This window comes from Dromiciops gliroides, chromosome 4 (genome assembly GCF_019393635.1).
Source record: "Dromiciops gliroides isolate mDroGli1 chromosome 4, mDroGli1.pri, whole genome shotgun sequence".
NCBI classification, from domain to species: Eukaryota; Metazoa; Chordata; class Mammalia; order Microbiotheria; family Microbiotheriidae; genus Dromiciops; species Dromiciops gliroides.
In genome coordinates this window covers 294,577,976-294,604,521 of record NC_057864.1, presented here as the reverse complement: position 1 = coordinate 294,604,521, position 26,546 = coordinate 294,577,976, and the positions used below count along the sequence as shown (strand labels likewise).

Genomic DNA, 26,546 nt, shown 5'->3' with positions numbered 1-26,546 from the left:
CTTTATCACTATGACCAAGCTATCTCCACCCTCCACCCCTTGAGCCTCTTCTCCCATTAGTGAATTCTTCAGGGGGCCTCCATTTTGAGCAAGGGTCCAGACCCATCTCTCCTCATTTTCTGGGCTTTATCACCATGCCTCTGCTGCCTCCACTTTCTGCCCCTATGGGTCCCTTCCCCCATTGGTGAATTTCACCCAGAACCTCCATTTTGAGGAATCATCCCTCATTTTCTGGACTTTACCACCAGGCCCCTACACAAGTACCTTTTCTCCTCCCCATCTTCCCTCACCTTCCTCTTCCTTTTCAGTTCCTCTTTTATGTACTATCTTCCCCCACTGGAATGTATGCTCCTTGAGAGCAGAGACCACCTTTATTTTTTGTTTGTATTAATATCTCTAGCACTCAGCACAATGCCTGACACATGGTGGGTGCTTAATAAATGCTTATTGATAGACTGTTCTCTTAAATTGTTCAGGAGAGACTAAGTTCAGTCTGGCAGAGCTAGTCAGCTTCTGGATCAATCTCATATGTGCTGTGGCATGTTTTGGTTTAGGCCAAAAAGAAAGCAGACATCCCAGGCTGCCACGTTTCTTTCCAACTTCCTTTACTTTAACAATAATAAATTTTATCTATGAAAGCTCCTTGTCAGCATGAGCTTTCTCTCTCTACCTCAAGTAAGTCCAAACAGGATGCCATTATGTGAAGATTTTCTCTTGAGTGTTCTCTTCCTACATATGAAATGTACTCCCTATTCCTGCTAAAAAGATTCTCTCAATTATATCATTCAGACAGAATAAGATTCAGGAAGCTTTCCTTGACAAATGAGAATAATAAAGCTCTCCTAAACAAAATAAGCCACCAGTGATCACTCTCTCCTCCAAACTTCTATAGCTGTCTATACCACTCAATTTACATTTTTCTCTTGGCTACCTTTTCCTGTGTGTGTATATATTTACCTCCTAAACTAAGCTCCCTGAGATGTCAGGCATTTTGTCTTATAGTTGGTCAATTAATAAACATTTATTAAAATCCTACTATTTGTCAATTCTAAGGGTCTTTCCCTCCTAGATTGATAGTACTGTGATGGTAAATTAAGCCATCTTTTATCTCAATTCTTACCTAGCCCTTAGTCATTGAATGGGCATTGCCTCAGAAAAACCAAGACCTGGGAAAGAACTTAATTTAGAAAGGCCAAGGCCACCCACTGCATCCTAGGCCATTGCCAGTTGTCCTGATTTTGTCTTGCCACTGGACTTCAATGACTATGGAAAAGAGTGAGGCTGACTTTGCACAGCTCTGCTTCACTTAAATCTATTTCATTCACAAGTCAAGACATCACCCTCATGATGTCATCGATCCTCTTCCAGAATGAAGGACAAACCACAACTATTTGCCAAGTGTGTTTTGCAAAGAACCAGAGATGCAAAGATGGTTTTGTAAAAGACAGTCCCTGTTCTCAAGAAACTCAGTGTCAAATGGAGGAGACAATATACAAATAACCATGTATAAATAAGCACATTAAGTATAAATTGGAAATAATCAATACCAACCACCAACCAGATGCCACTAATGGGTAGGTAAGCCCAAGAACCCTAGCAATAGCAGTGCTGCCCAGACCATGTGCCCAACCTCCATAACTATGATCCAGGGAAGCAGTCTCTGAGATGTATCCTGGCAACAGCCTCCATAGGTATCACATGACCCCTGACTCCTTAGCAGCCACAGGGCCTGATGACCTAGAAAAAAGTTCTCACCAACAAAGTCTTTGGCACTGACAAACAGTTTGCCAGCAGAAATGGATGTGGTTTTATCAATGGAAAGACATTAAAGAAGATACATTTGCATCTGTTTTGGATCATGGGCCCTTTCTATCTGTCCTTCAGCTGAAGCTTCCCACAATGTTGTCTCCCCTTATTAGAAAGTGAGTTCCTTTCATGCAGATTGTCTTTTTTTCTTTCTTTCTTTTGGCAGGGCAATGAGGATTAAGTGACTTGCCCAGGGTCACACAGCTAGTAAGTGTCAAGTGTTTGAGGCTGGATTTGAACTCAGGTTCCCCTGAGTCCAGGGACGGTGCTTTATCCACTGTGCCACCTAGCTGCCCCCACAGGGACTGTCTTCCTTTTTTTCCCCCCTATACTTAACACCTGTCACAGTGTTTTGCATATAGTAAGTGCTTAATAGATGCCTTTTCATTCATTCCTTCCCTTTTCTAGAGCTCTTGTCGTTTATTTTGTGTATGATAAGGGGAAAGAGGCCATTAAAAGCACTGTGAAATTTCTGAGCCAAACCAGACCACCGTCCTCCCCCTATTCAATTCTTGAAAATAGAAAGATCAACTGACCATCTCATGAAAAAGAAATCCAAAAATAAAGAATTCCAGGAATTTCATAATCAAATTGAGTTTCAATGTCAGTGTCTGAGACAATTGTACTTATAGACCAGCTCTATGGGTTGTCTGTCCAGCTGCATACCAAATCCAGTGGTTATAACTTTCAAAATCGCATGAATGTGGGGCAGCTAGGTGGCGCAGTGGATAGAGCACTGGCCCTGGAGTCAGGAGTACCTGAGTTCAAATCCAGCCTCAGACACTTAACACTTACTAGCTGTGTGACCCTGGGCAAGTCACTTAACCCCAATTGCCTCACAAAAAAAAAAAAAAATCACATGAATTTTGTCCAGACCCTTCACTCTCATAACACATGAAAATCAGACCCTGAGATCCTTCCCAAAGCAGCAGTTGCCTTTGAAGCAGGATCCTGACCAAAGTATTTTGGAAACTACAAATGCTACAGAGAATGCCACTGTTTTCTGACTTGTCACAAGTGGCACTATGTTTTATGTTAGTGCTGTCATCATACTCCACAATGTTCACCAGATGTTCCTTATAGAGTTTTAAATTTGCCAAGGATCATCTCAACAAAAGGTTTGTGCTTTCAGAAATAAACACTGCTAGCAAACAAATCTAACATCAATTTTGTGTAGGTGAGGTAGCATAGGAAACAGATGTGAAGGCAAAGAGCCTGGAAAACTATAAAAATTAACAAGAAGGCAGGGATGTGTATCCAGGGATGTGTACACATCTAACTAAATCATTCTAGTATAATTAATTCAAGATAAAATAGATTTCAATGGTATGACTAGGTTACTAAACAAACAAAGCAGAGGAAAGGGAGTAGATTAATGTAGGCTACTGATTAATAAAATAAGATACTAGGGGCGGCTAGGTGGCGCAGTGGATAAAGCACCAGCCCTGGATTCAGGAGTACCTGAGTTCAAATCCGGCCTCAGACACTTGACACTTACTAGCTGTGTGACCCTGGGCAAGTCACTTAACCCCCATTGCCCCACAAAAAAAAAATAATAATAATAAAATAAGATACTAAATTATTACTCCTGGCTATCAATGCATAGATTGTGTGTGAGTAGTCACCGTGCCTTTACTCAGTTAAGAACTGCTGTTCTGCATTCCATAACCAGAGAACCAAACTCTCATACAGTTTTGGGGTAGACTCTAAAAATAACTGGATAGCAACTAAACAGGGGAACTCTAGAAATCCTTTCAATGATCTAGAAAAGAATTCACAATGATTCAGAAAAGTTTGCAAGTAGTATTTAAGAAGCAAATGATGTTTCAGTACAAGAAGTATCAGTAAAAAGATAAATTTCATATTCAGGACTCTACAGACCACCAAAAAAATTTTTTAATTGAAATAAGCAATAAATATCAACTTCTACTATAATAAAATATGTCACATGGAAAAGATGGGGGTCCTTAGGTATTCTTCAATAAAGAATTACACTCTCTCACACCATCTACTTAGAATTAAAGTGGTCTTTTATTTGCCACTAGAGAAAGTGACCAAGGGATAAGTGAAAGACTTCACACCTAGGGAGGAGGGCTCAGAAACATTCTCCTCCCAGAAGAGATGAAAGGCAAAAGCTTTTATAGAGGATAGATGAGATGTCCACTTGAAAACTGAAAAGTTCCCTTTTGGGGTGGGCTGGGGAAAGCTCAGATACTTGTCATATTCCTGAGAGTCAAGAGGGATTTTTTTTAAATGATAGTACTGATCTTTGGGGTTATCTTTGTCTCCTAGCTCCAGTCAGGTAGTAGCCATACCTAACTGACTTTCCTGCTATAGAATTTTATCTCCCCTTAATTCTTAGGTGTGTCTATCCTGATATCTAGTTGGTCAATATAAACTGTAATAGTCCCTTTATTCCTTGATATGTCTGTCCTGTTATCTGATCATCTTTGGTTTTGCTTCTCACCGGAGAAACTTCTGATTTATCCTAAGCCCCATGTCAATTCAAGGCCCAAGCCAAATTTCTCAGAATTTAGTTGAACTGTACATTGATTAAAATAAATAGAACACTGGTTGGAATTTGAAATTTGTTATTACATAGAAATTTATTATACAAATATACATATATACACACAAATATGTGGATGTGTGTGTGTTCAAGCAGAATTTTAGCCATATTGACAAAAAAGTATCTAAGACTTGGTTGGCACTTAAGTTCTTAGGGTCTCAATTTCTTTATCTGTAAGATAAGGGAATTAAATTAGACTATCTCTAAGGTTCCTTCAGGCTTTAAAGCTTATAACTGTAAATACTAAGATGTTTATAAAGCACTTTGCAAACCTTAAATAGTTATTAAACACTCATTATTGTTGTTCCTGTTATTAACTGGTCTAGGCCATTTCAAATGCATGACAGACATTAGGAAGACTAGTGGTAATGTGAAAAATTCCAAAGACAGTAAAGTCCACAATGCATGAGGCAAGTCTCTGGTATCCTAAAAAGGCTTTGACTATTGAAGCCTTTGACTGTTCAATAAACAAAATATTTAGTCATGACTTAAATGGAAAGTAAAGAATAAAAACTAGTTGCCTTATTCTGTTGTCTGGTTATCAAGAGGAACTCTTTTGCATGGTTGGAAAGCCCCAGCATGACTCTGGAAGCAATCTGGAGCACACTGACCAGTGGTATGTAGAAAGTCATGGCAGCTCTTTTAGTGGTACCAAAAAAATTGGAAATTGAGGGGATGTCCATCAATTGGGGAATAGACGAACAAGTTATTATATATGATTGTCATGGAATACTATTGTACTATAAGAAATGATTAGCAGGATGTTCTCAGAAAAACCTGGAAAGATTTAAATGAACTAGTGCAAAGTGAAATGAGCAGAACCAGAACAGTGTATATGGTAATAGTGATATTGTATGATGATCAACTGTGAATCACTTAGCTATTCTCAGCAATACAATGATCTAAGACAATTCCAAAGGACATAATGAAAAATACTATCCAAAGAAAGAACTGATGGAGCCTAAATGCAGATCAAAGCATACTTTTTTCTTTTCTTTCTTTCTTTTTTTTGGGGGGGGTGGGGGGGTTGTCTGTGTTTTCTTTCACAACATGACTAACATGGAAATATGTTTTACATAATTGCACATGTATTACCTACATCAGAAAAATAAAATAAAACAAAGTCATGGCAGCATTCAGACCAGGACATCCAAAGACCATTGGTGTCTACATCATTCTATCTTGAAATGCCACAGAGGGCCCTAAAGGTCTGGCACTCTGAATCTCAAAGAATCTGAGTCAAACCTTTAGCTGTGTAGTCTCAGCATAAGAATCCAGATGACCCAGGTTGATAACCAACAATGCTAACTACCTAATTCAAAAGTACAGCAGGACAAGGAACATAGCTTTGGCCCAAAGCCTCAAATCAGGAACTAAAACTAGAAGGATAAGAAAATCAAAAAAGATACCGGCCATTATAAAGAATTAGTGTAGGGGCAGCTAGGTGGCACAGTGAATAAAGCACGGGCCCTGGATTCTGGAGGATCTGAGTTCAAATCCGGCCTCAGACACTTGATACTTGCTAGCTGTGTTACCCTGGGCAAGTCACTTAACCCCAAATGCCTCACCAAAAAAAAAAAAAAGAGAGAGAGATTTAGTGTAGTTCCAAATATATCCAAAAATCCAAGCCAGAAGGAGAAAGTAACTCTAAAATAATTCTAAGGAAAAACGAAAAAGAAAAAAATATTTTCCAAAGGACTACACAAATACTTAGGAGAAATGAAGTAAGAAACTTTAAAATGAAATAAAGATCTAGAGAAAATATTCTGAAGAAGAATAAATATCTTAGAACAGAAAGTGGTACCCATGTGTTCTTTGAAAACTAAAATGGTGCAGAGAAAAATCATTGATTCTGTGAAACAACCAGAAATATTAAGAGAAAAATCAAGACTGGGGGAAAAAAAAAGAAAATTCAAAGTATCTGATACCAAAAGCAAATAACCTAGAAAAGAATCACGTCAAGGAAAAATAACATATAAATCATCAGACTCCATGAAAATCATGATTTTTTAAAAAGCCTGGACCCCATGTTTCAAGAAATCATGAATGAAAATTGTTCAACTCTTTTAGAATCAGAGGACAAAGTGAAAATAGAAAGATCAACTGATCATCTCATGATAGAAATTCAAAAAAGGAAAAAATTCCAGGAATGTCATAATCCAAATCCAGGTTCCTTGTCTAATATGTGTGTGTGTGTGTGTGCCTGTGTGTGTCTGTGTCTGTGTCTGTGTCTGTGTCTGAAGGGAGTTCAAGTACCAGAGAACCACAGTAATAATCACACTCTTGGAAGCTTCTTCTATATATAGGAGAACATCTTGGAATACAATATTCCAAAAGGCAAAAAAATATTATTCTGCTCCAAAGAATAATTCACTCTGGGGCAGCTAGGTAGCACAGTGGAAAAAGCACCAGCCCTGGAGTCAGGAGGACCTGAGTTCAAATCCGGCCTCAGACACTTAACACTTACTAGCTGTGTGACCCTGGGCAAGTCACTTAACCCCAATTGCCTCAAAAAAAGAGAAAGAAAGAAAGAAAGAAAGAAAGAAAGAAAGAAAGAAAGAAAGAAAGAAAGAAAGAAAGAAAGAAAGAAAGAAAGAAAGAAAGAAAGAAAGAAAGAAAGAAAGAAAAGAATAACTTACTCTGAAAAACTGAGTATAATCCTACAGGAGAGAATTGAAGAGGACTTTCTAGCATGAAAAGACTAGATGAAAAGACTAGAAGTGAGTGGGAACTTTGAACTACAAACACTCCAAGACATGGAAAGAAATGATTAAACAGATGATGTCAGAGAATACTGGAAAGAATGAATTGATACCCAGTGAAATAAGTATAACCAGACCATTTTTGAAAGGCTTAAGAATTCTGAGCAAAATAATGACCAACCTCATGTCCTTTGGATCTTTTGGAAAACATCTGTCCTCCTTCCGTTAAAGAGATGATGGACTAAAAGTTCGGGGTGGGGGGGGACATACATTTTTGGATATGAACTCTATGTGGATGTTTTGCTTGGTTTTTGCTGATTTTATGTTTTTTTTCTCCTAATTAAAAAGAAGTCAAAGGTTAGTAATACTGATGCCTCCAGAAAAAAAAAAAAGCTATTAGAATATTTTTTTTAATGTATAGAAGACAGAAGGAATTTGAGAAGAAACCAGTGACTAGAACAGTTTTGAAAAAAATGTGTTGAATTTGTCATATTTTTTAAGTAAGCAATATGAAATGGAGATTCACAGTTTTCATACACAATCTTCTTTTGTGTTCTTCAGGTTATGTGAAATTCATCTTTTTTTGTTTGTGTTTTGGTTCATAATAAAAAAATATTTTTAAAAAAGGTGTTGACTAAAGGAGTATCATTTCTTAGGTGGCCTATAATGCTAAACTCATTTAAAAATGTGGTATGGTATTTTTTTGAGGTCTCATTTTCTTCACTAGCAATATTGCTTAGGGTTGATAGTCATCACAGATCAATTATCTATACTATAAAATAAAATGATCAAGTAATCAAAATGCACTCTAAAATCTTTTCCACCAAACTTACATGAATTGATATAGAAGTAAAAAGAACTAGGAAAACATAAGACACAGTAACTACAATAATGCAAACAAAAATTAAATTAAACTGAATACTATATAACCATAATGTTCAAGGTTGGCCTAAGAGAATTTTTTTTTAATTTAAAAATTTTTAAATACCAACTCATAGGAAATGGTCATTACTTCATATTTTTCATTATTTTCCTTCACCCATGCTGATTGTGCATGCTTCTGAATCTAACTAAATGACAAGTTATCTGGTGGCCAACTTTCTAGCAATAACCTATCTGAAACTGGACTTGTCCACAGATAATAGATACTCAGCCTTTTGCTGAACTACATTTAAATATATTTCAAGTTTAATAGGACCAACAAGGATGGGCACACTCTTCAAGAGGCCAAGGACATCTTGATACAATGATGAACCATCAGAGAAGGACTTTCATAGAGTGATTACTTATTTTTAAAGAGGTAAATGTAATCTACATTGCCCTCACTGCTGAGGAAGATTAGGCCAGAGCCACCAACAGTTTCTATATTCCAAAATGACAAAGCAGTCAGAGGACAGAGAGAGACAGACAGAGAGACACAGAGAGACAGAGAGAGAGAGAGAGAGAGAGAGAGAGAGAGATTGAGAAAGAGAAATTTCAGTTAAATAATAATCACAGTTTCGTTCAAGGTCTATGCTATTTCTTTGATTACACTGACCCCTGGAGGGCCCTTGAAACATTAAAAAAAAGACAATTTTTCTCTTACAAATAGGGTTTATTTTTATGTTTTCTTCAGATAAACTTAATAATAATGTGAAAAGGATTGTCTTGGGAAAGATAAAGGAGCTTCATAAAAAATGAAGGGACAGAAGAAAGACCCCTAAACATATTTTATAGAATATATTTTTTAAAGAGCTTACTCTCTTAAATGACCACCAAAACATCATAATTTTAAAAGAAATTATTTTACTGGGCAGCTAGGTGGCACAGTGGATAGAGCACCGGCCCTGGAGTCAGGAGGACCTGAGTTCAAATCCGGCCTCAGACACTTAACACTTACTAGCTGTGTGACCCTGGGCAAGTCACTTAACCCCAATTGCCTCACTAAAAAAAAAAAAAGAAAAGAAAAAGAAATTATAATACTATTTTTTTCTGCCAAACTAATCAAATCATATTTGACAGACCAAATGCATGCAGGGAGAGGGAGTGTGACATAGTGGATAGAGAGACTCTCTGGAGTCAGGAAAACCTGGGTTGAAACCCTGTCTCTGACACATACTGTCTGACAAAGGACTAGTTATTTAACTTTTCGGTGCTCCAGGCAACTCTCTAAAACTATAGATTGTAGAAGTATTACAAGCTACATGAGTGAAAGGTGTTTTTATAGGAGTTCCCTACACGGATAAAATCCTAGGTCCAAATACACAGCAGCAAATGGGCAATCCTAGCCATTCTTCAGCTTCTACCTCTTCTGTGAATATATATATATATATATATATATATATATATATATATATATATATATATATATATATTCTCTGTCTCTGTCCCTGTCTGTCTCTTTGTCTCTCTGGGTCTGTGTCTGTGTCTGTGTCTGTGTCTGTGTTTCTCTTGTCTCTGTCTGTTTCTCTCCCTCTCCCCCCACCCCCATCCTTCCTTCTCTTTTCCTTCTCTCTCTCTTTAAAATAAGATTATGAGAACTGTGGAAGGCCTACTGAGTCAGACTATCTACTACCCAAAAATCTACTGGAACTTTGATAAGAAAGAGGCAGCCTTTAAAAAGAACCCCACTGTGACTGTCTTGTGTCTGATGCCAGGTTTTGGCTGGGATCCCCCTGGGTTCAGGGTGGTTGCTTTGTCCACTGTGTCAGTGTCACCTAGCTGCCTCATGATGACATCTTTAGGGTTAAATTGAGGAGTGAGGGGAATGCACTGGGGGAGGGAGAAGGGCATAGGTGAAATCCTACATGAAAGAAACAGAAAAAGGCTTATGGAGTGGGGGAAGAGATGGGGAGGAGCAGGGCAGTAAATGAATTTTACACTCATCAGAAAAGACTCAAAGACCTTAAACTCATCAGAGATGCCACAAGGAAGGATTAACACATACCCAACTGGGTGGAGTAATCTATTTAATCTGAGCCTAACACTCACCAGAATTGGCTCAAAGACCTCAATCTCATCAGCATTGGCTCAAGGAGGGAATATCACACACACTCAATTAAGTGGAGTAATCTCTCTAACCCTGCAGGCAAATAGGAGGGGAAGGGGATAAAGAGAGAGGGGCAAAAGATGGAAGGGCAGATTGGGGGAGGAGACAGACAGAAGCAAATCCCTTTTGAAGAGGGATAGGATGAAAGAAGATGGATAATAGAATAAATATCATGAGGAAGGAAAGAGGATGGAAGGGAAACAGTTAACAATAGTAATCATGAAAAAGAAAAAAGGGGGGAAATTGTACAAAAAATATTTATAGCAACTCTTTGTGGTGGCTAAGAATTGAGAATCAAGGGAATGTCCATCAATTGAGGAATGATGGAAGAAGCTGTGGTATATGATTGTGGTGGAATGGTATTGTGCTATAGGAAATGACAAACAGGATGATCCCCAAAAAACCTGGAAAGACTCATGAACTGATGTATAGTGAAGTGAGCAGAGCTGGGAGGACACTGTATATAGTGACAGCAGTATTGTTCAATGAGCAATTGTGAATGACTTAACTACTCTCAGAAATGCAATCATCCAAGACAACCCCAAGGGACTAACGAAGAAGCTTACTATGCACCCCCATAGAAAGAACTGATAAAAAGAGCACTTGTGGATTGTACATATATAACCTGGTTGTGATTTTGTAGAGGGGGAAGGAAAGGGAGGGAGGGAGAAAATTTGGAACTCTAAATCTTATGAAAATGAATGTTGAAAGCTACCCTTACATGTAAGTGGAAAAAAATAAAATAAATGTTTGTTGCAAATTTTAAAAAATTAAAATTAAAAAAAAATAATAAAAAGAACCCCACTAAGGTTTGTCCAGTATGTAAGGTAAAGAACACAGTGGCTATAAATAGCAATTGATTTTTTCATTCACTCATTCATTTTCCAAATGCACATACCTGGTCCTGGGCAATAAAGACAGGACAGAGTTAGAGAGTCTAAGGAGGAATGAACCAGCCCAGGTTAGAAATAGAGTAGATACAATGTTTCAGGATGATGAGAAGTGGGATTGAGTCTACAAGCAGTCACTACACTCTCACCCTGGGCTGGATGAAGAGACATAGTCCGAAAATACACACACATATATATATAGACACACACATACACACATACTTCTGAAAAATGTCTATTGTGAACTTTTGTTATTTAATAAAGAACAGAAAATTCCCAAGAATGTGAGGGAAGTAATTTATCTAAAATTAAGTTCTTACATTATTCTCTTGAAAATTTCACCAAAGAACTATAACATTGAAAACTCTTGAACAAAGGACACTTTTACTTCTCTTGACTCTCTCATAATTCCTGGAGTGGTTGTAACGATTGGAATAACGCCACCTGCTGGATACTAACTGTAGAAGAGTTCTGCCCATGAAGCGAAGGTCTTTGAGGGCAAGACCAGGAGTCTTTGGTATCAGGAAGTGACGCGGACTAGTGGGAGGAGGAAGGAGGAGACGGAGGCGCTCTTTTCCTCTGGACTCTGGTGGAGAAGGGAGCTAGAAATGTGCTCTCCCTTTAATAGATAGAAATCTAGGCCTTTTTCTCTCTCTTTACCAAATTCTTATTCTCCTTAATAAATGCTTAAAAGTCTAACTCTTGCTAAAGTTTATAATTTATTGGCGACCACTCATTAGATATTTTAGACAGTTTAGCTAGAATTTTAGCCCTTAACAGATGGCTGACCACGAAGAGGAAAGCTGAACCTCACTTCTGATCTTTCGGTTGGGTAAGAAATTTCCCCTACCCTAACCCTTTAAATCTTGAGTACTGCTGAACTGCCTGGTGTTTTCCCTTTAAATTTTTTCAAATGGACCTTTCAAACTCCCTAATTACCCTATTTTTGAGTTTAGTCTGTTTAACCAGACAAATGGGAGATAAGATCATGTTAATGCTTTGTTTTTGTGGATTTTCTATTTTTCTTTTTATTTTTGTTAAAAGAGCCAGCAACATACTCACACAAGGAAATATCTCTCCCTCTCCCAACCATGCTTTTTCAGAGAAACCTGAAGAGACTCCTGCAGTTTTTCCCAGTTCTAACACTAATTGTTGCTCTAATTTTGCATTCCTGGAGGCAATGACCCACCCTCTAGAAGCTTTTAATCCCGTAGTGCCTGGAGGCAAAGTGGGGGAAGAGGAATCCAGGCCTGAGTTCAAAATCAAGTCTGATTCAAATTGCCCTGGTCCCTCCCCTCCTCTCCAGACCCCACCCTCTACTCCTCCTATGGCCAAGCCCATAGCTTCCCCTGCCTGGGAAGTCCAGAGATCTGGTGCGCATGCTCAACTTTTTCTACCTGCATTTGCAGCTTCAGGCTCAGCCCTTCCCCGGCCTGGCTGTGCTTCTGAGACAACTTTAGAAAACCCTTTAAATTCCAGATATGCTCGTTTTGTTCATAATTTTGCTAACCTGCTTTTGTCTTTCATTAGTAATCTTATAAAGCATTTGTATGGTGAAAAGCCCGACAGACAATGTAGAGGGGTTAAAGAAGAAAAACTTAAGCTGAATAAGAATGACAATCATCAACATAGTTCAAGACAATGCTTCTTTTGGCATGGAAGGATATATATTGTACAGAAATGTAGAAGTAAGCAGCAAGGTATTGATATGAGTATTGGGGATTTTAGATATCGGAATCAAAAGTGTTCTGAATTCACTCAGAGTAATTGTATCAGTTCAGAGGTTACATAGGATTTCTATGCTATTACATCTACATTTTGAAATTAATGGTAATGGGTTTATTTTCATAGAGATTTTCATGCTTTTGAGATTGTGTCTTATACTTAGTTTTTAAAACAAGGAGAATATTTGTAAAAGCTTTTTATAGTCATGTGATCAAGTTTATATTTTATAATACTCTTATTAATATTAAGTTCATGCTCATTTAGATTTCCCTAGTTTGAATTTCATTGTCTTTTATTATTCCACGTGTATTTTCTTCTATTCATTCATCTATCTAATTTTGAAACATGGTTTTGATTTCATAATACAATGTTAATTCTAGGAGTATTGTGGTCCCATATTCTGAGTTGTTTGTTTTTGTTTTTCTCAAATGATTATTTGATCAAACTCTTTAAAGCATTTCCCTGGCAAATTGGTTGCCATGGCAAGTGTAAATTGATTCTAGAAGTATTATTTTTGATAAGCATATTCCCAAAAAAAAAAAAAGAGGGGAACATTTGTAAAAGTTTTCTTTTTTCAAAAAAAAAAGTTCTTTGAGATTCTGTTGTGCTTTAACTTGTATTTAAGTATGTTCTGATTTTTCACAAAAGTAATTGTATACTAAGTAAAAAAAGGGTATTATTTGAAATTGTTGCATAATTATATATTGTGTTCTGAGTCAAGATGTATTCACATTTTTTGCAATCATTTATTATCCTCAATTTTTAAATCCATATGAGACTTGGATTATGGAAACTTATCATTTAAGACATTAATTGCCTTTATTCTGAGTTATCAGATGCCAGTTGGCCAAGATGCCATCCAATCACAAGAGGAATACATGCAAGAGCAGACACTGAACTGTCACATGAGGGGAGACATGCATGAAGTCAAGGTATGGCCAAGGGAACGGCTTTTGACTAATGTTGAGGTTGGATTCTCTTGGTTTCATATTTTATTTTATTTTTCCCCACAATATTGTACAGATGGCTGGAAGTATTGATCCCACCCATCTCACTTCTACACCTGGCTTCTATGCTCCCTCCTATATGCCTGATGCCATGGACATCTCAATCCCATGCATCTGATTAAGTCTGACTCAGTTTCCTCCAATATGTTCGGTGGCATGGACATATATTCCATCCACCTATTTTAAGCCTGGCATACTGTATGGGCAGTACATATTGCTCAAGTGTGGGAATGCTCATATCCCATCATTTCTCTGTTCTTTTATGGTAACCCCCATAATTATCTCAGGTGTCATGATAAATACAGTGTTGAATTTGGCCTTGACACCTGTTACCAATTATATTAGATTTTTTAAATTTCTCATAATGGCATGAGGATGATTAGGCAGATGATGCAAAAAGTGATAAAACAAAGATAAAAATTATTTTGAAAAATTAATATCACAGCAATTGTCTTCTCAATTACCCTCCATAAGGGGGGGACTATAGTAATATTATATAATATATAATAGTAATATTATAATTTTAAAGAATGTTTCAATTTTTGTTTTATTATATGTTTCATGTGTAACAACTAAGATTCTGAATTCCCTTAGACATGTTTTTGAGAACTTTCATTGTTTGATTTGATTATTGACAAAGCTATTTTAAAGTTCTGTTAAACTCAATTTTGTAGGAAATTTCCTGGCTGATTACCAGTATCCACACATCAACCCCTGAAAAGACTTCCATTCCACGACTACACCTAGAGGACATCTGAGAAAAGACTTTCAGAGACTTTAAATGAACAGTTTTGTTTTGTTTTTTTCTCTTTTCTTTTTCGGTTATAATATACACCATCTGTAATATGTACTCTCTGCAGAGGCCCTCCCTTTGCAAGACCAATGTCAAAGCGTCGGTTCATGAGGACAAAAAAAAAAATCGCCCCTCTGGACAAAACTTTCCTCTCTTCCTTTTCTATATTGTTGTTCACATATTATTAGTTAGCAATAGTTATTATATTCTTTTTACTGTTCTGTCAAGGAAACATTTTGTTTCTTGAGGAACAACAGGGGGGACTGTAACGATTGGAATAACGCCACCTGCTGGATACTAACTGTAGAAGAGTTCTGCCCATGAAGCGAAGGTCTTTGAGGGCAAGACCAGGAGTCTTTGGTATCAGGAAGTGACGCGGACTAGTGGGAGGAGGAAGGAGGAGACGGAGGCGCTCTTTTCCTCTGGACTCTGGTGGAGAAGGGAGCTAGAAATGTGCTCTCCCTTTAATAGATAGAAATCTAGGCCTTTTTCTCTCTCTTTACCAAATTCTTATTCTCCTTAATAAATGCTTAAAAGTCTAACTCTTGCTAAAGTTTATAATTTATTGGCGACCACTCATTAGATATTTTAGACAGTTTAGCTAGAATTTTAGCCCTTAACATGGTAGAGAAGAGAAAAGTACTAAATTCAGTCATGGGCCTTCCGCCTGAATTCAAATCCAATTCTGCCACTTATTGTCATGTAACATTGGATTACTCACTTTACTTTTCTGGGTCTCAATTTTCTCATTTGTAAAATAAAATGACCTCGGGGCGGCTAGGTGGCACAGTGGATAGAGCACTGGCCCTGGAGTCAGGAGTACCTGAGTTCAAATCCGGCCTCAGACACTTAACACTTACTAGCTGTGTGACCCTGGGCAAGTCACTTAACCCCAATTGCCTCACTAAAAAAAAAAACAAAAAACAAAAACAAAAAACAAAATAAAATGACCTCTAAGGTCTCTAACAGCTATAATGCTACTGGACAGATATCAAGTATTCGATAAATTAATGACTTATTAACATTAGTACTTTGTATTTAGATAGTTGGAAGAGTATTTTCTTGGAATCTTAAAGCAACGACACTAAAAGAAGAATGCAACTTAATTAGTACCTGAACTATTAAATTTGAGTAAACTACAATGTAAAAAATCATGATAAAGATGGATTTTGCACAATCAAACATCTGACAGAAAACTGTTTTGCTGATCTAGGTACAACAAACAATCTTTGCTATTGAGTATTACCTCAGCTTCTTGCCCATTCTCTGGAAAGAACAATTTATTTTAGCTTTTATCCTGATATTAATGAATCGTTGTTATTCTTGTTGTTCAGTCTTGTTTCAGTTGTATCTGACTCTTCATGATCCCATTTGGAATTTTCCTGGCAAAGATGCTGGAATAGTTTGCCTTTTCCTTTCCCAGCTCATTTTACAGATGAGGAAACTGAGGCAAATGGGGTCAAGTGACTTACCCAGGGTCACACAGCTAGTAAGTATCTGAGGCCAGATTTGAAGTCAGGAAAATGAGTATTCCTGACTCCAGGCTTGGCACTCTACTTTTAAGTTATCTTGACTCTTCCCTTCAAACAACCTAATCATCTAGGCTAAATTTGCCCTAACTCTCAATTTACCCACCCGTTCAATAGAGAGAAGCAAAAGAACCAGAAAGAAAAAAGAGGATATGATATTATATGCATGACTATTCCTTCCTTATTCCTTGGTGGTTTTTTTTTTTAATGTAACCTTTTTTTTTTTTTAGTGAGGCAATTGGGGTTAAGTGACTTGCCCAAGATCACACAGCTTAGTAAGTGTTAAGTGTCTGAGGCTGGATTTGAACTCAGGTACTCCTGACTCCAGGGCCAGTGCTCTATCCACTGAACCACCTAGATGCCCCAAATGTATCCTTTTCAAAGAACTTTCCAAACCAAAATACTCCTCTATGACTACCACTCAACTATATTCGTTGTTTCCAACTATTAGAATGTAAACTCCATTAAGACAGGTACTGTCTTTAATTTTGTATTAATATTTTGTTTTTTTATTGGGCCTTGCACATAGAAAGTACTTACTAAATGCTTTTTCATTCATTTTTTTAATCTACCTGCTAAACTATTAGCAATGGTCAAGGCAAACCACATACCATTATAATAACTAGAATCATAACCACTACTTTAAAATTTGAGGCCAGACCATCTGACAGAAATTATCATACATTTACAAAGAACGTTTAACCCCATGCTAACACTAGTAGTGTTTAAAGGGGACACAACCGATTATTCAACCTATGCCACTCTAATATATTGTGGGTATTATTACTTTGACCCAATCCACTCTGTGGTTTTCTCACAAATCCTGCCAAGTTACAAGTACTTTCCCAATATTTGGTTTTGAATTCTAAGTTATAAAACCTTTGGTAGGTTGTGGTCTTTTTTTAAGGCACATACTCTCCATAACATGAAGACTCTTATATTGTAACAGTGGCATTTTATGAAAGCAAGAAAAAGGTCTCCATAACACATCATACTATAGCTAGATCCCAATTAGTACAAATAACGAATTCCATTAAGTAGTCACATTATTTGAATGCATACAGCATATTTCCATTGGGATAGAACCAATTACAATATTTTATGTAATTATAACTCCAAATGGTATGAATTCAAATATATGTAACCACTCCACAGAATTTATCATTCTCACTCATCTGAACCTGAGTATTCTGCCCATTGTTATTTCATAATACCATGAAAATATGAACATTGTTTGTTACTAGCTCTGACAGTTATAAAAACCATGCCATGGGGCAGCTAGGTGGCACAGTGGATAGAACACCGGGACTGGAGTCAGGCGTACCTGAGTTCAAATCCGGCCTCCAACACTTAACACTAGCTATGTGACCCTGGGCAAGTCACTTAACCCCAACTGCCTCACTAAAAAAAAAAAAAAAAACCATGCCATCCAAGAGTTGTGGTAAATATTTGCTGAATTAGGTGTGCTGAGATTGTTTTTGTTACAATGATTAAATCATATAAAATGTCCATTGTGCTTAAGACAATATTTCATATTGGTCAAGGACTCCTCAATTAAGATAATGGCTAGGGGCAGCTAGGTGGTGCAGTGAATAAAGCACCAGCCCTGGATTCAGGAGTACCTGAGTTCAAATCCGGCCTCAGACACTTGACACTTACTAGCTGTGTGACCCTGGGCAAGTCACTTAACCCTTATTGCCTGGCAAAAAACCCAATAACAACAACAACAAAAAAAAAAAAGATAATGGCTCACATATAAAAGGGCCTTGAGAGTTTACAAAGCACTTTACATCTATTATCACATTTAAATATCATAACAACCCTATGAAGAAATATAAGTATTTTTAAGACCATCTTACTGATGAAGGATGTTGTAAGACTAATATGCATCTAGTAAATGTCTGAGATAGAACTGAAACTGAGGTCTCCTGACTTCAACTCCAATGCTCTAAGGATATTTCAAATAAGCTAAGATTGGTCCATTATTATTAGACATATAATTTCCCCTTTATATTTAGAAGAAGGTGGTCAATCTGGATAATCAAAAATTTATTTCCCACTACCACCCCCTCATAACTTTTAATAGAACAAAATAGGAGTCCCAATTTCAAAATTATTATTTAAATGTAGAAACTCTGAATTTCTACTCCGACACATCTTTCACGTAAGTTGTTAAAAATGTCTAGCTATTGGGGCAGCTAGGTGGCGCAGTGGATAGAGCACTGGCCCTGGAGTCAGGAGGACCTGAATTCAAATCCGGCCTCAGACACTTGACACTTACTAGCTGTGTGACATTGAGTAAGTCACTTAATCCTCATTGCCCAACCAAAAAAAAAAAAAATTTAAAAAATTTTTAAAATGTCTAGCTATTGTCCCTAAATGTGTAACTACAATTACAAACAATAAGCACTTTAAAATTTTCTTTTTAAATATACAGTATTCTTTTGATTATCATCTGTGAAGCGAGTCCTAGTTTTTCACAGTCATCTGCACCAACAGAGGACAACATGGTTGAATTTTATGTCTTCCATTTCCCAGCCAATGTCCTCAGCTAGATATATTCATAAGACAGCTATCCTCAAGAAACAGTATTATAAATGAAGACTATGATCACTCCTTACAACAGAAATATTTAAAGGACCCTAACTGCTAATATGCTAAGTTGCATTTTCCCATTTGTGGGCTCTGTGTATGTGTTTGTGTGTGTATATGCGTATGTGTGTGCATCTTTACAGAGGACATGAGAGAATCATATAAAAGGACTAATTTTCTGATGATAAAGAACATTTTTAGAAGTGTGTTCAGAAGCCGACTCTGCTGACTCCTTCGAGGGGAAAAAACATCAAGGACACTTGTCATTTCTTCAAACAGCCACATGGTGTAGTAGGTAGAACACCAGACCTGGAATCTGGAGGAACTGACTAATCTTTCTCAGACAATGACGAGATATGGAGCCTGAGTAATTCACTTAACTTTTTTTCAGCAGCCATTTCCTAATATGTAAAATGAACATAATAATACATTGAGAAATAAATGAGATGGCATATGGCCTTGAAAGCCTTAAAAAGCAATATAAATGTTGATTATTGTTTTGTCTCAACTATAAAATATAACAAAAATTGTGAATATATTTAAATAGCTTTAAACTAACTAAAAGAAATACTGGAAAGGAAATACTGCTTTTTTTTTTTTTGCTTGCTTTTTACATTAAGATGCTCAGACTCTGAATAGCAGCTCAGTACATTCACCTTTTGGGTAGCACAGTGGATAGTGTGTCCAGACTCATCTTCCTGAATTCAAATCCAGCCTCAGGCACTTACTAGTTATGTGACCTGGGCAAGTCACTTGGCCCTGTTTGCCTCAGTTCATCTGTAAAACGAGCTGTGGAAAGAAATGGCAAACCACCCCAGTTTCTTTTCAGAGAAAATCCCAAATGAGGTCATGGAGAGTTGAAATGAACATACATCTAATTGGTATTTTGCTCCTCTAATAGACATTAGTGTTGATACTCTCTTGGTCTGGAGATTTTTCCTCAAGTAAAGAAAACAGAAGAGGTTCCAATTAATAGATACCTCATGGTGATGCATAACTTTTACCTTGCCTTACCCCATTCAAATCTAAAAACTAAGGAAAGCTACAAACAAAGGAACTATTACATTAAGGAAACAAACTGAATTACAAGCCATGTCAAAGGAGTCCTTGGTGAGATATTATATATTTTGCTGAAAGGGAACAGAATAAAAGGGGCCAGGTAATAACACCATATATTAAGAAGATATACATGGGGCAGCCAGATGGCGCAGTGGATAGAGTACTGGCCCTGGAGTCAGGAGTACCTGAGTTCAAATCCAGCCTCAGACACTTAACACTTACTAGCTGTGTGACCCTGGGCAAGTCACTTAACCCCAACTGCCTCACTAAAAAAAAAGAAGAAGAAAATATACACAACAACAACAAAAAAGAAGAAGATATACACAAGGAAGGAAATACCTTGACCAGAATGGAGAATACATTAAAAAGAAAACATTTTGGTGATGACATGAAAGAGAAAACAGAAGCAGTCAGTCAATCAACAAGCATTTATTAAATGATTACTGTGTGATGGGCACTGTTCTGGGGATAGAAAGAGGCAAACACACAGTCTCTGGCCTCAAGGAGCTCACATTTTAATCAGGGGAAAAACATGCCAACAACTAGTTATATAAAGAGATAAAGAAGAGTAGATGAAGGCACTCTCAGAGAAGGTATGGCCTGAGCTGAGACTTGAAGGAAACCATGTTGATCAGGAGGTAAAAGTGAGGAAGGAAAAGCATGGAGGTAAAAGTGAGGAAGGAAAAGCATGGAGGATAAACAGCCAGGGAAAAGGCACTAAGTTGTAAGAAATATTAAGAAAGCTAGTGTTGGGGCAGCTAGGTGGTGCAGTGGATAGAGCACTGGCCCTGAATTCAGGAGGACCTGAGTTCAAATCCAGCCTCAGATGCTTGACACTAGCTGTGTGACCCTGGGCAAGTCACTTAACCCCAATTGCCTTACCAAAAAAAAAAAAAAAAAGAAAGAAAGCTAGTGTTGGGGGCAGCTAGGTGGCACAGTGGATAAAGTACCAGCCCTGGATTCAGGAGGACCTGAGTTCAAATCCAGCCTCAGACACTTGACACTTACTAGCTGTGTGACCCTAGGCAAGTCACTTAACCCTCATTGCCCCACGCTACCCCCCCAAAAAAAGGAAAAATAATAAATTTTTTTTAAATTAAAAAATAAATGATATGTATGAGAGATGGTAGGAAAGGCAAGTAAGAAAAAATAAATAAATGTAAATGTATAAAAATAATTAAAAGAAGTATAGATCACAGGACAAACAGAGAAAGGCTGGTGATAAATGCTAAGAACAATGAAATAGACTTTTTTCAAAGCTACATGAAAGATTAATAATAAAAAATTAATGATAAGAACAGATAACATTTATATAATACTTATTATGTGCCAGGCAACAACTCTGGAAGGTAGGTGTCATTATTACCCCCATTTTGCAAGGTGAGGAAACTGAAGTAAACACAGGTTAAGTAACTTGCCCCAGCTCACATGGCTCATAAGTGTCTTTATCCACTGCGTCACCTATTGTTTTTGCTGTTGTTATTTCAGTCATGGCTCTTCATGACCCTATTTGGGGTTTTCTTGTCAAAGATACTGGAGAGGTTTGCCATATTCTTCTCCAGCTCATTTTATAGATGAGGAAACTGAAGCAAACAGGGCTAAGTGACTTGCCCAGGGTCACACAGCTAGTAGGTGTCTGAGGCCAGATTTGAACTCATGAAGGGGAGTCTTTCTGATTTCAAACTTAGTACTCTATCCACTGCATCACTTAGCTTTGTGCCAACTAGCTGCCCCTTATGAGACAGATAAGATGTAAACCACAGAAGAAGTAGGGTCCCTACTCATGGCAAAAGAGACAACATTAAAAGATAATGGAGTTGGGGCAGCTAGGTGGCGCAGTGGATAGAGCACTTGCCCTGGATTTGGGAGTACCTGAGTTCAAATCCGGCCTCAGACACTTAACACTTACTAGCTGTGTGACCCTGGGCAAGTCACTTAACCCCAATTGCCTCACTAAAAAAAAAAAAAAAGATAATGGAGTTGTGTGACCCTAGGCAAGTCACTTAACCCCAATTGCCTCACCCCCCCCCAAAAAAAAAGATAATGGAGGGCAGCTAGGTGGCGTAGTGGATAAAGCACCAACCCCAGATTCAGGAGGACCTGAGTTCAAATTTGGTCTCAGACACTTGACACTTACTAGCTGTGTGACCCTGGGCAAGTCACTTAACCCTCATTGCCCCTTGGCGGGGGGGGGGGGGGGGGGAATATAATGAAGGCAATGAACAACACAACTTTTATTTTATCTCTTTTTTCTCTAACAAAGAGAATGATCTGTGGACAAGAAAGACTAAAACAAAAATGATTAATAGGCTGAAACCTAAGAAAAGTAAAGAGAGATAAAGGTACATGATTGCCTTCAATAAATTCAAGTCACAAAAGCCAGATGACCTATCTTCCAGAGACCTGAAAGAACTGTCAGATGCAATTAGTAACCTATTGTAAATAATCTTTGAAAAACTGTGGAGAATAAAAGTAGTGCTAAAAGACTGATAGACAAATGTCATTTCTATTTTTCCTAAAAGGGACAGAAATAGAGTCTTCAAAGTGGAGTCTTTAAATTGCAAACCATTAACGTTGACTGGTGGGATTCAAGAATAATTGCTAAAGAAAGGGATTATGATCATTTAGAAAGGGAATTAGTAGTCACTAAGAGGCAGCTGGGTGGCACCGTATATAGGCTGCTAGGCCTGGACAGGAAAACTGATCTTCCTGAGTTCAAATCCAGCCTCAGACACTTACCAGCTATGTGACCCTGGTCAAATCACTCCATTTCTTCATCTGTAAAATGAGTTGGAAAAGCAAATGGCAAACCACTCCAGTATCTTTGCCAAGAAAACCCCAAATGGAGTCACAAAGAGTTGGACATGACTGAGAAACTGACTAAACAACAACAAGAATCACTAAGTACTGCCAAATACCCTAAGGATGTTCTTTGTTCATAGAACTATTGGACTGGTAGATCAAAGGAATGCCACAAATATAAAATGTCAGCAAACATATCACAAAGTCTCCCATGTTATCCTTGTAGAAATAAGGGACAGAAAATAATGTAATTATGTAAATTCAGAACTGACTGAATGACCAGACTCCAAGAGTGGTCATTACTGGATCTGCATCAATCTAGAGGAGGTCTTCCTTGATTTGAGTGCCTTAGTATCTGTCCTTGACCCTATGTTGTTCAACATTTTTAATCAATAACTCTGCTGCAGGCATTGATAGAATACTTATCAAATCTGCAAAAAACTGAGAGGAATAACTAACACAACAAACAGATGACAAAACTGACAGTTCCATGCCCAGCACTCTATCCATTGTGCCATCTAGCTAGCTGCCTAGAGGCACAAAAGTCACAGGGATCCCAGGTTTTGAGTTGGAAGAGATCTTAGAGATCATATAAAACTGAGGCCTAGAGAGGCAAACTGACTTGCCCAGAATTACATTGTTGTTGTTGCTTGTCCTTCATTCTCAAAGAGGACCATGACATCGAGGTGATGTCATGATTTGTAGTAAATTGGATTTAAGTGAGGAAAGGCTGTACAAAAGATCACCAACCTCACTCTTTCCTCCAGAGCCATCTGGGTCCAGTGGAAAGATATACATCAGGATGACTGGAGATGTTTAAGGCAATTGGGGTTAAGTGACTTGCTCAGGGTCATACGGCTACTAAGGATCTGAGGTAAGATGTGAATTCAGGTCCTCCTGAATCCAGGACCAGTGCTTTATTCACTACACTACCTAGCTGTACCCACACACACACAGAATTTCATAGGTAGTAAGCAGAAGAAAAGGCATTTGAACCAAGATTCTTTGATTCCAAATTAAGTGCTCTTTCCTTTTGAATCATAGCTTTGATATTCACTGCCTATACATATAACCTCTCTGGACCTCAATTTCTTTGTTTTTGTTTTTGCAGGGCAATGGGGGTTAAGTGACTTGCCCAGGGTCACACAGCTAGTAAGTGGTAAGTGTCTGAGGCCCGATTTGAACTCAGGTACTCCTGAATCCAGGGCCGGTGCTTTATCCACTGCGCCACCTAGCTGCCCCTGAACCTCAATTTCTTATCTGAAAAAAATTAGAAAGTTGGAATATATGATCCTAAAGGTCCCTTCCAGGTCTAACTCCAATGACCATATTATATCTTCTGACTCTGATGCTATGAACTTGGGAATAGTTACAGTTTGGGTAAATAAAGTTTATAATTCTTTCTGGCCCAGTGCCTATCATACTACAACAGAAATCACAGTAGATAGCTAATTAATTAGTTGAATGATGATGATAATGAAGTTAATTGAATTGCTGAATATTGCTTTTTAGACAATTGATTTTTTTAAAGTTAATGAAACTACATTAGTACAAGATTGGCATTAGCCAGTATCAACAAGCTATAATAAGATCCCAAACTTCTCAAACTATAGCCATATAGTCTTAATTTCTTAATTGCTATATGTTTAACGAATCACTTAAGTAGAGATTATTTAGTTCTCACTTTACACTGAATTCCAGAATTATTGTACAAAGTGATCAAATACAAATGGAAGATATAATGATGATTTGACCAGATTTATGAAATATAATCAGTTAGGGGCAGCTAGGTGGCGCAGTGGGTAGAGCGCCGGCCCTGGAGTCAGGAGTACCTGAGTTCAAATCCAGCCTCAGACACTTAACACTTACTAGCTGTGTGACCCTGGGCAAGTCACTTAACCCCAATTGCCTCACTAAAAAACAAACAAACAAACAAAGAAATATAATCAGTTAAAAGTGAAACACCTCGGGAGGCAGCTAGGTGGCACAGCGGATAAAGCACCAGCCCTGGATTCAGGAGGACCTGAGTTCAAATCTGACCTCAGACACTTGACACTTACTAGCTGTGTGACCCTGGGCAAGTCACTTAACCCCCATTGCCCCGCCAAAAAGGAAAAAAAAAATTTTTTAAGTGAAACACCTCAAATTTTCTAGTTGTTTTTATACCTTATTAGTCTTTGTTTCTGTTCCTTCTCATTAATGAAAAGATTGCCATCATGCAGATGATGGTTGGGGAGATTTTTTTCTCTCTAAATACATTGAAATCCTTAGATATGTTTCTTAAAATGGTCAAAATTGTACTTACGTTCACTTGTGCTTGAATAGACCAATCACCAAGTATTGGATTTGAAGATAATTGAAATGTTTTGGAAATAACTCCAAGATCACCTTGTTCATCTGACCACTGTTGGATCAAATTTGATTTGGGGTCCTATAATAACAAAAAAAAATTGACATGTCAATTATTTTTAAAATGATAAAGCCAGGGGCAGCTAGTTGGTGCAGTGGATAAAGCACCGGCCCTGGATTCAGGAGGACCTGAGATCAAATCCAGCCTCAGACACTTGACACTTACTAGCTGTGTGATCTTGGGAAAGTCATTTAACCCCCACTGCCCCACAAAAAAACAAACAACAACAGCAACAACAACAAAATGATAAAGCCACTTCTGGGAAGAGGGAGGACAGCTAGAATTGTACCTTCTCCTATTATAAATGGAGAAGGAACAAGCATTTATTAAATGCCTACTAGTACCAGGCATTGTGTTGAGTACTTTACAAATATTACCTCATTTGATCCTCACAATAACTCTGGGAGGGTAGCTCCTTTATTATTTACTCATTTTACAGTTGAGGACACTGAAGGAGGAAGAGGATAAGTGACTATCCTGAGGTCACACAGCTACTAAGTGGATGAGGCTAAATTTGAACTCATGCCTTTCTCATTCCATGCCCAGTACTCTATCTGCTGTGCCACCTAGCTATTTATTGATGGCTAGTGACATTGCAGGGGAGTTAAGTGGTACATATAATGGATAGAGTACTGAGCTCGGAGTCAGGAAGATTCATCTTTGTGAGTTCAAAACCAGCCTCAGGCACTTACTAGCTGTGTGAACCTGTGCAAGTCACTTAACCTTGTTTGCCCCAGTTCCTCATCTGTAAAATCATCTGGAGAAGGAAATGGCAAAGCACTCCAATATCGTTGCCAAGAAAACCCCAAAATGGGGTCAACAGAGAATCGGACACAACCGAAATACCTCAACAAGTGACACTCAACATCACTCTCAAAACTTGTCCTGGGGGCAGCTAGGTGGTGCAGTGGATAGAGCACTGGCCCTGGATTCAGGAGGACCTGAGTTCAAATCCAGCCTCAGACACTTAACAATTACTAGCTGTGTGACCCCAGGCAAATCACTGAACCCCAACTGCCTCACAAAACAAAACAAAACAAAAACAAACAAACAAAAAAACTTGTCCTTACACTGGACTGCCAACAAATCACCTTCACAGAATGGCAGAAAGTCACCTGTCATGTTTTTGTTTTTGGGGGGCAATGAGGGTTAAGTAACTTGACCAGCGTCACACAGCTAGTAATTGTTAAGTGTCTGAGGCTGGACTTGAACTCAGGTCCTCCTGAATCCAGGGCCAGTGCTTTATCCACTGCACCACCTAGCTGCCCCAAACCTGTCATGTTTTGAAAGAAAATCTCTCTCCTTTCTCCCTCCTGTTGTCTCACCTCCAGCTATGTCTAAACAACCACTTCTCACCTTCCCTATCACCTCCTGATTCATAGTTTTCTGCTACCTCATTGTCCAGTCTTTCCTTCAATACTCTTAAGATGTGTACATAAGAAATGGGCACATAAGAAATACTCCTACCATCCCCATCCTTCTTTGGCTGCAAAGCTCAATGTGGAAATACCAAGAGTCACTTTAAACTTCCATTCCAAACAATGTACTATGGAACATAGCCACAAATTCAGAGAACGGTTCACTCGGAAATAACAACGGAAACAACAACAGTGATAGTCCAGAAGACGTACATT

At 38.0% G+C, this 26,546-nt stretch overlaps 1 protein-coding gene across 1 annotated transcript in view; it reads right to left on the bottom strand.

The window, feature by feature from the left end:
* The window catches only part of CD109 (CD109 molecule), a 178,860-nt gene that overhangs the window by 103,454 nt on the left and 48,860 nt on the right, over positions 1-26,546 (bottom strand). The window contains exon 5 of the mRNA XM_043962437.1: positions 24,808-24,933. Coding sequence (XP_043818372.1) covers positions 24,808-24,933 — 126 coding nt within the window. The remainder of the gene's footprint in view (positions 1-24,807; positions 24,934-26,546) is intronic.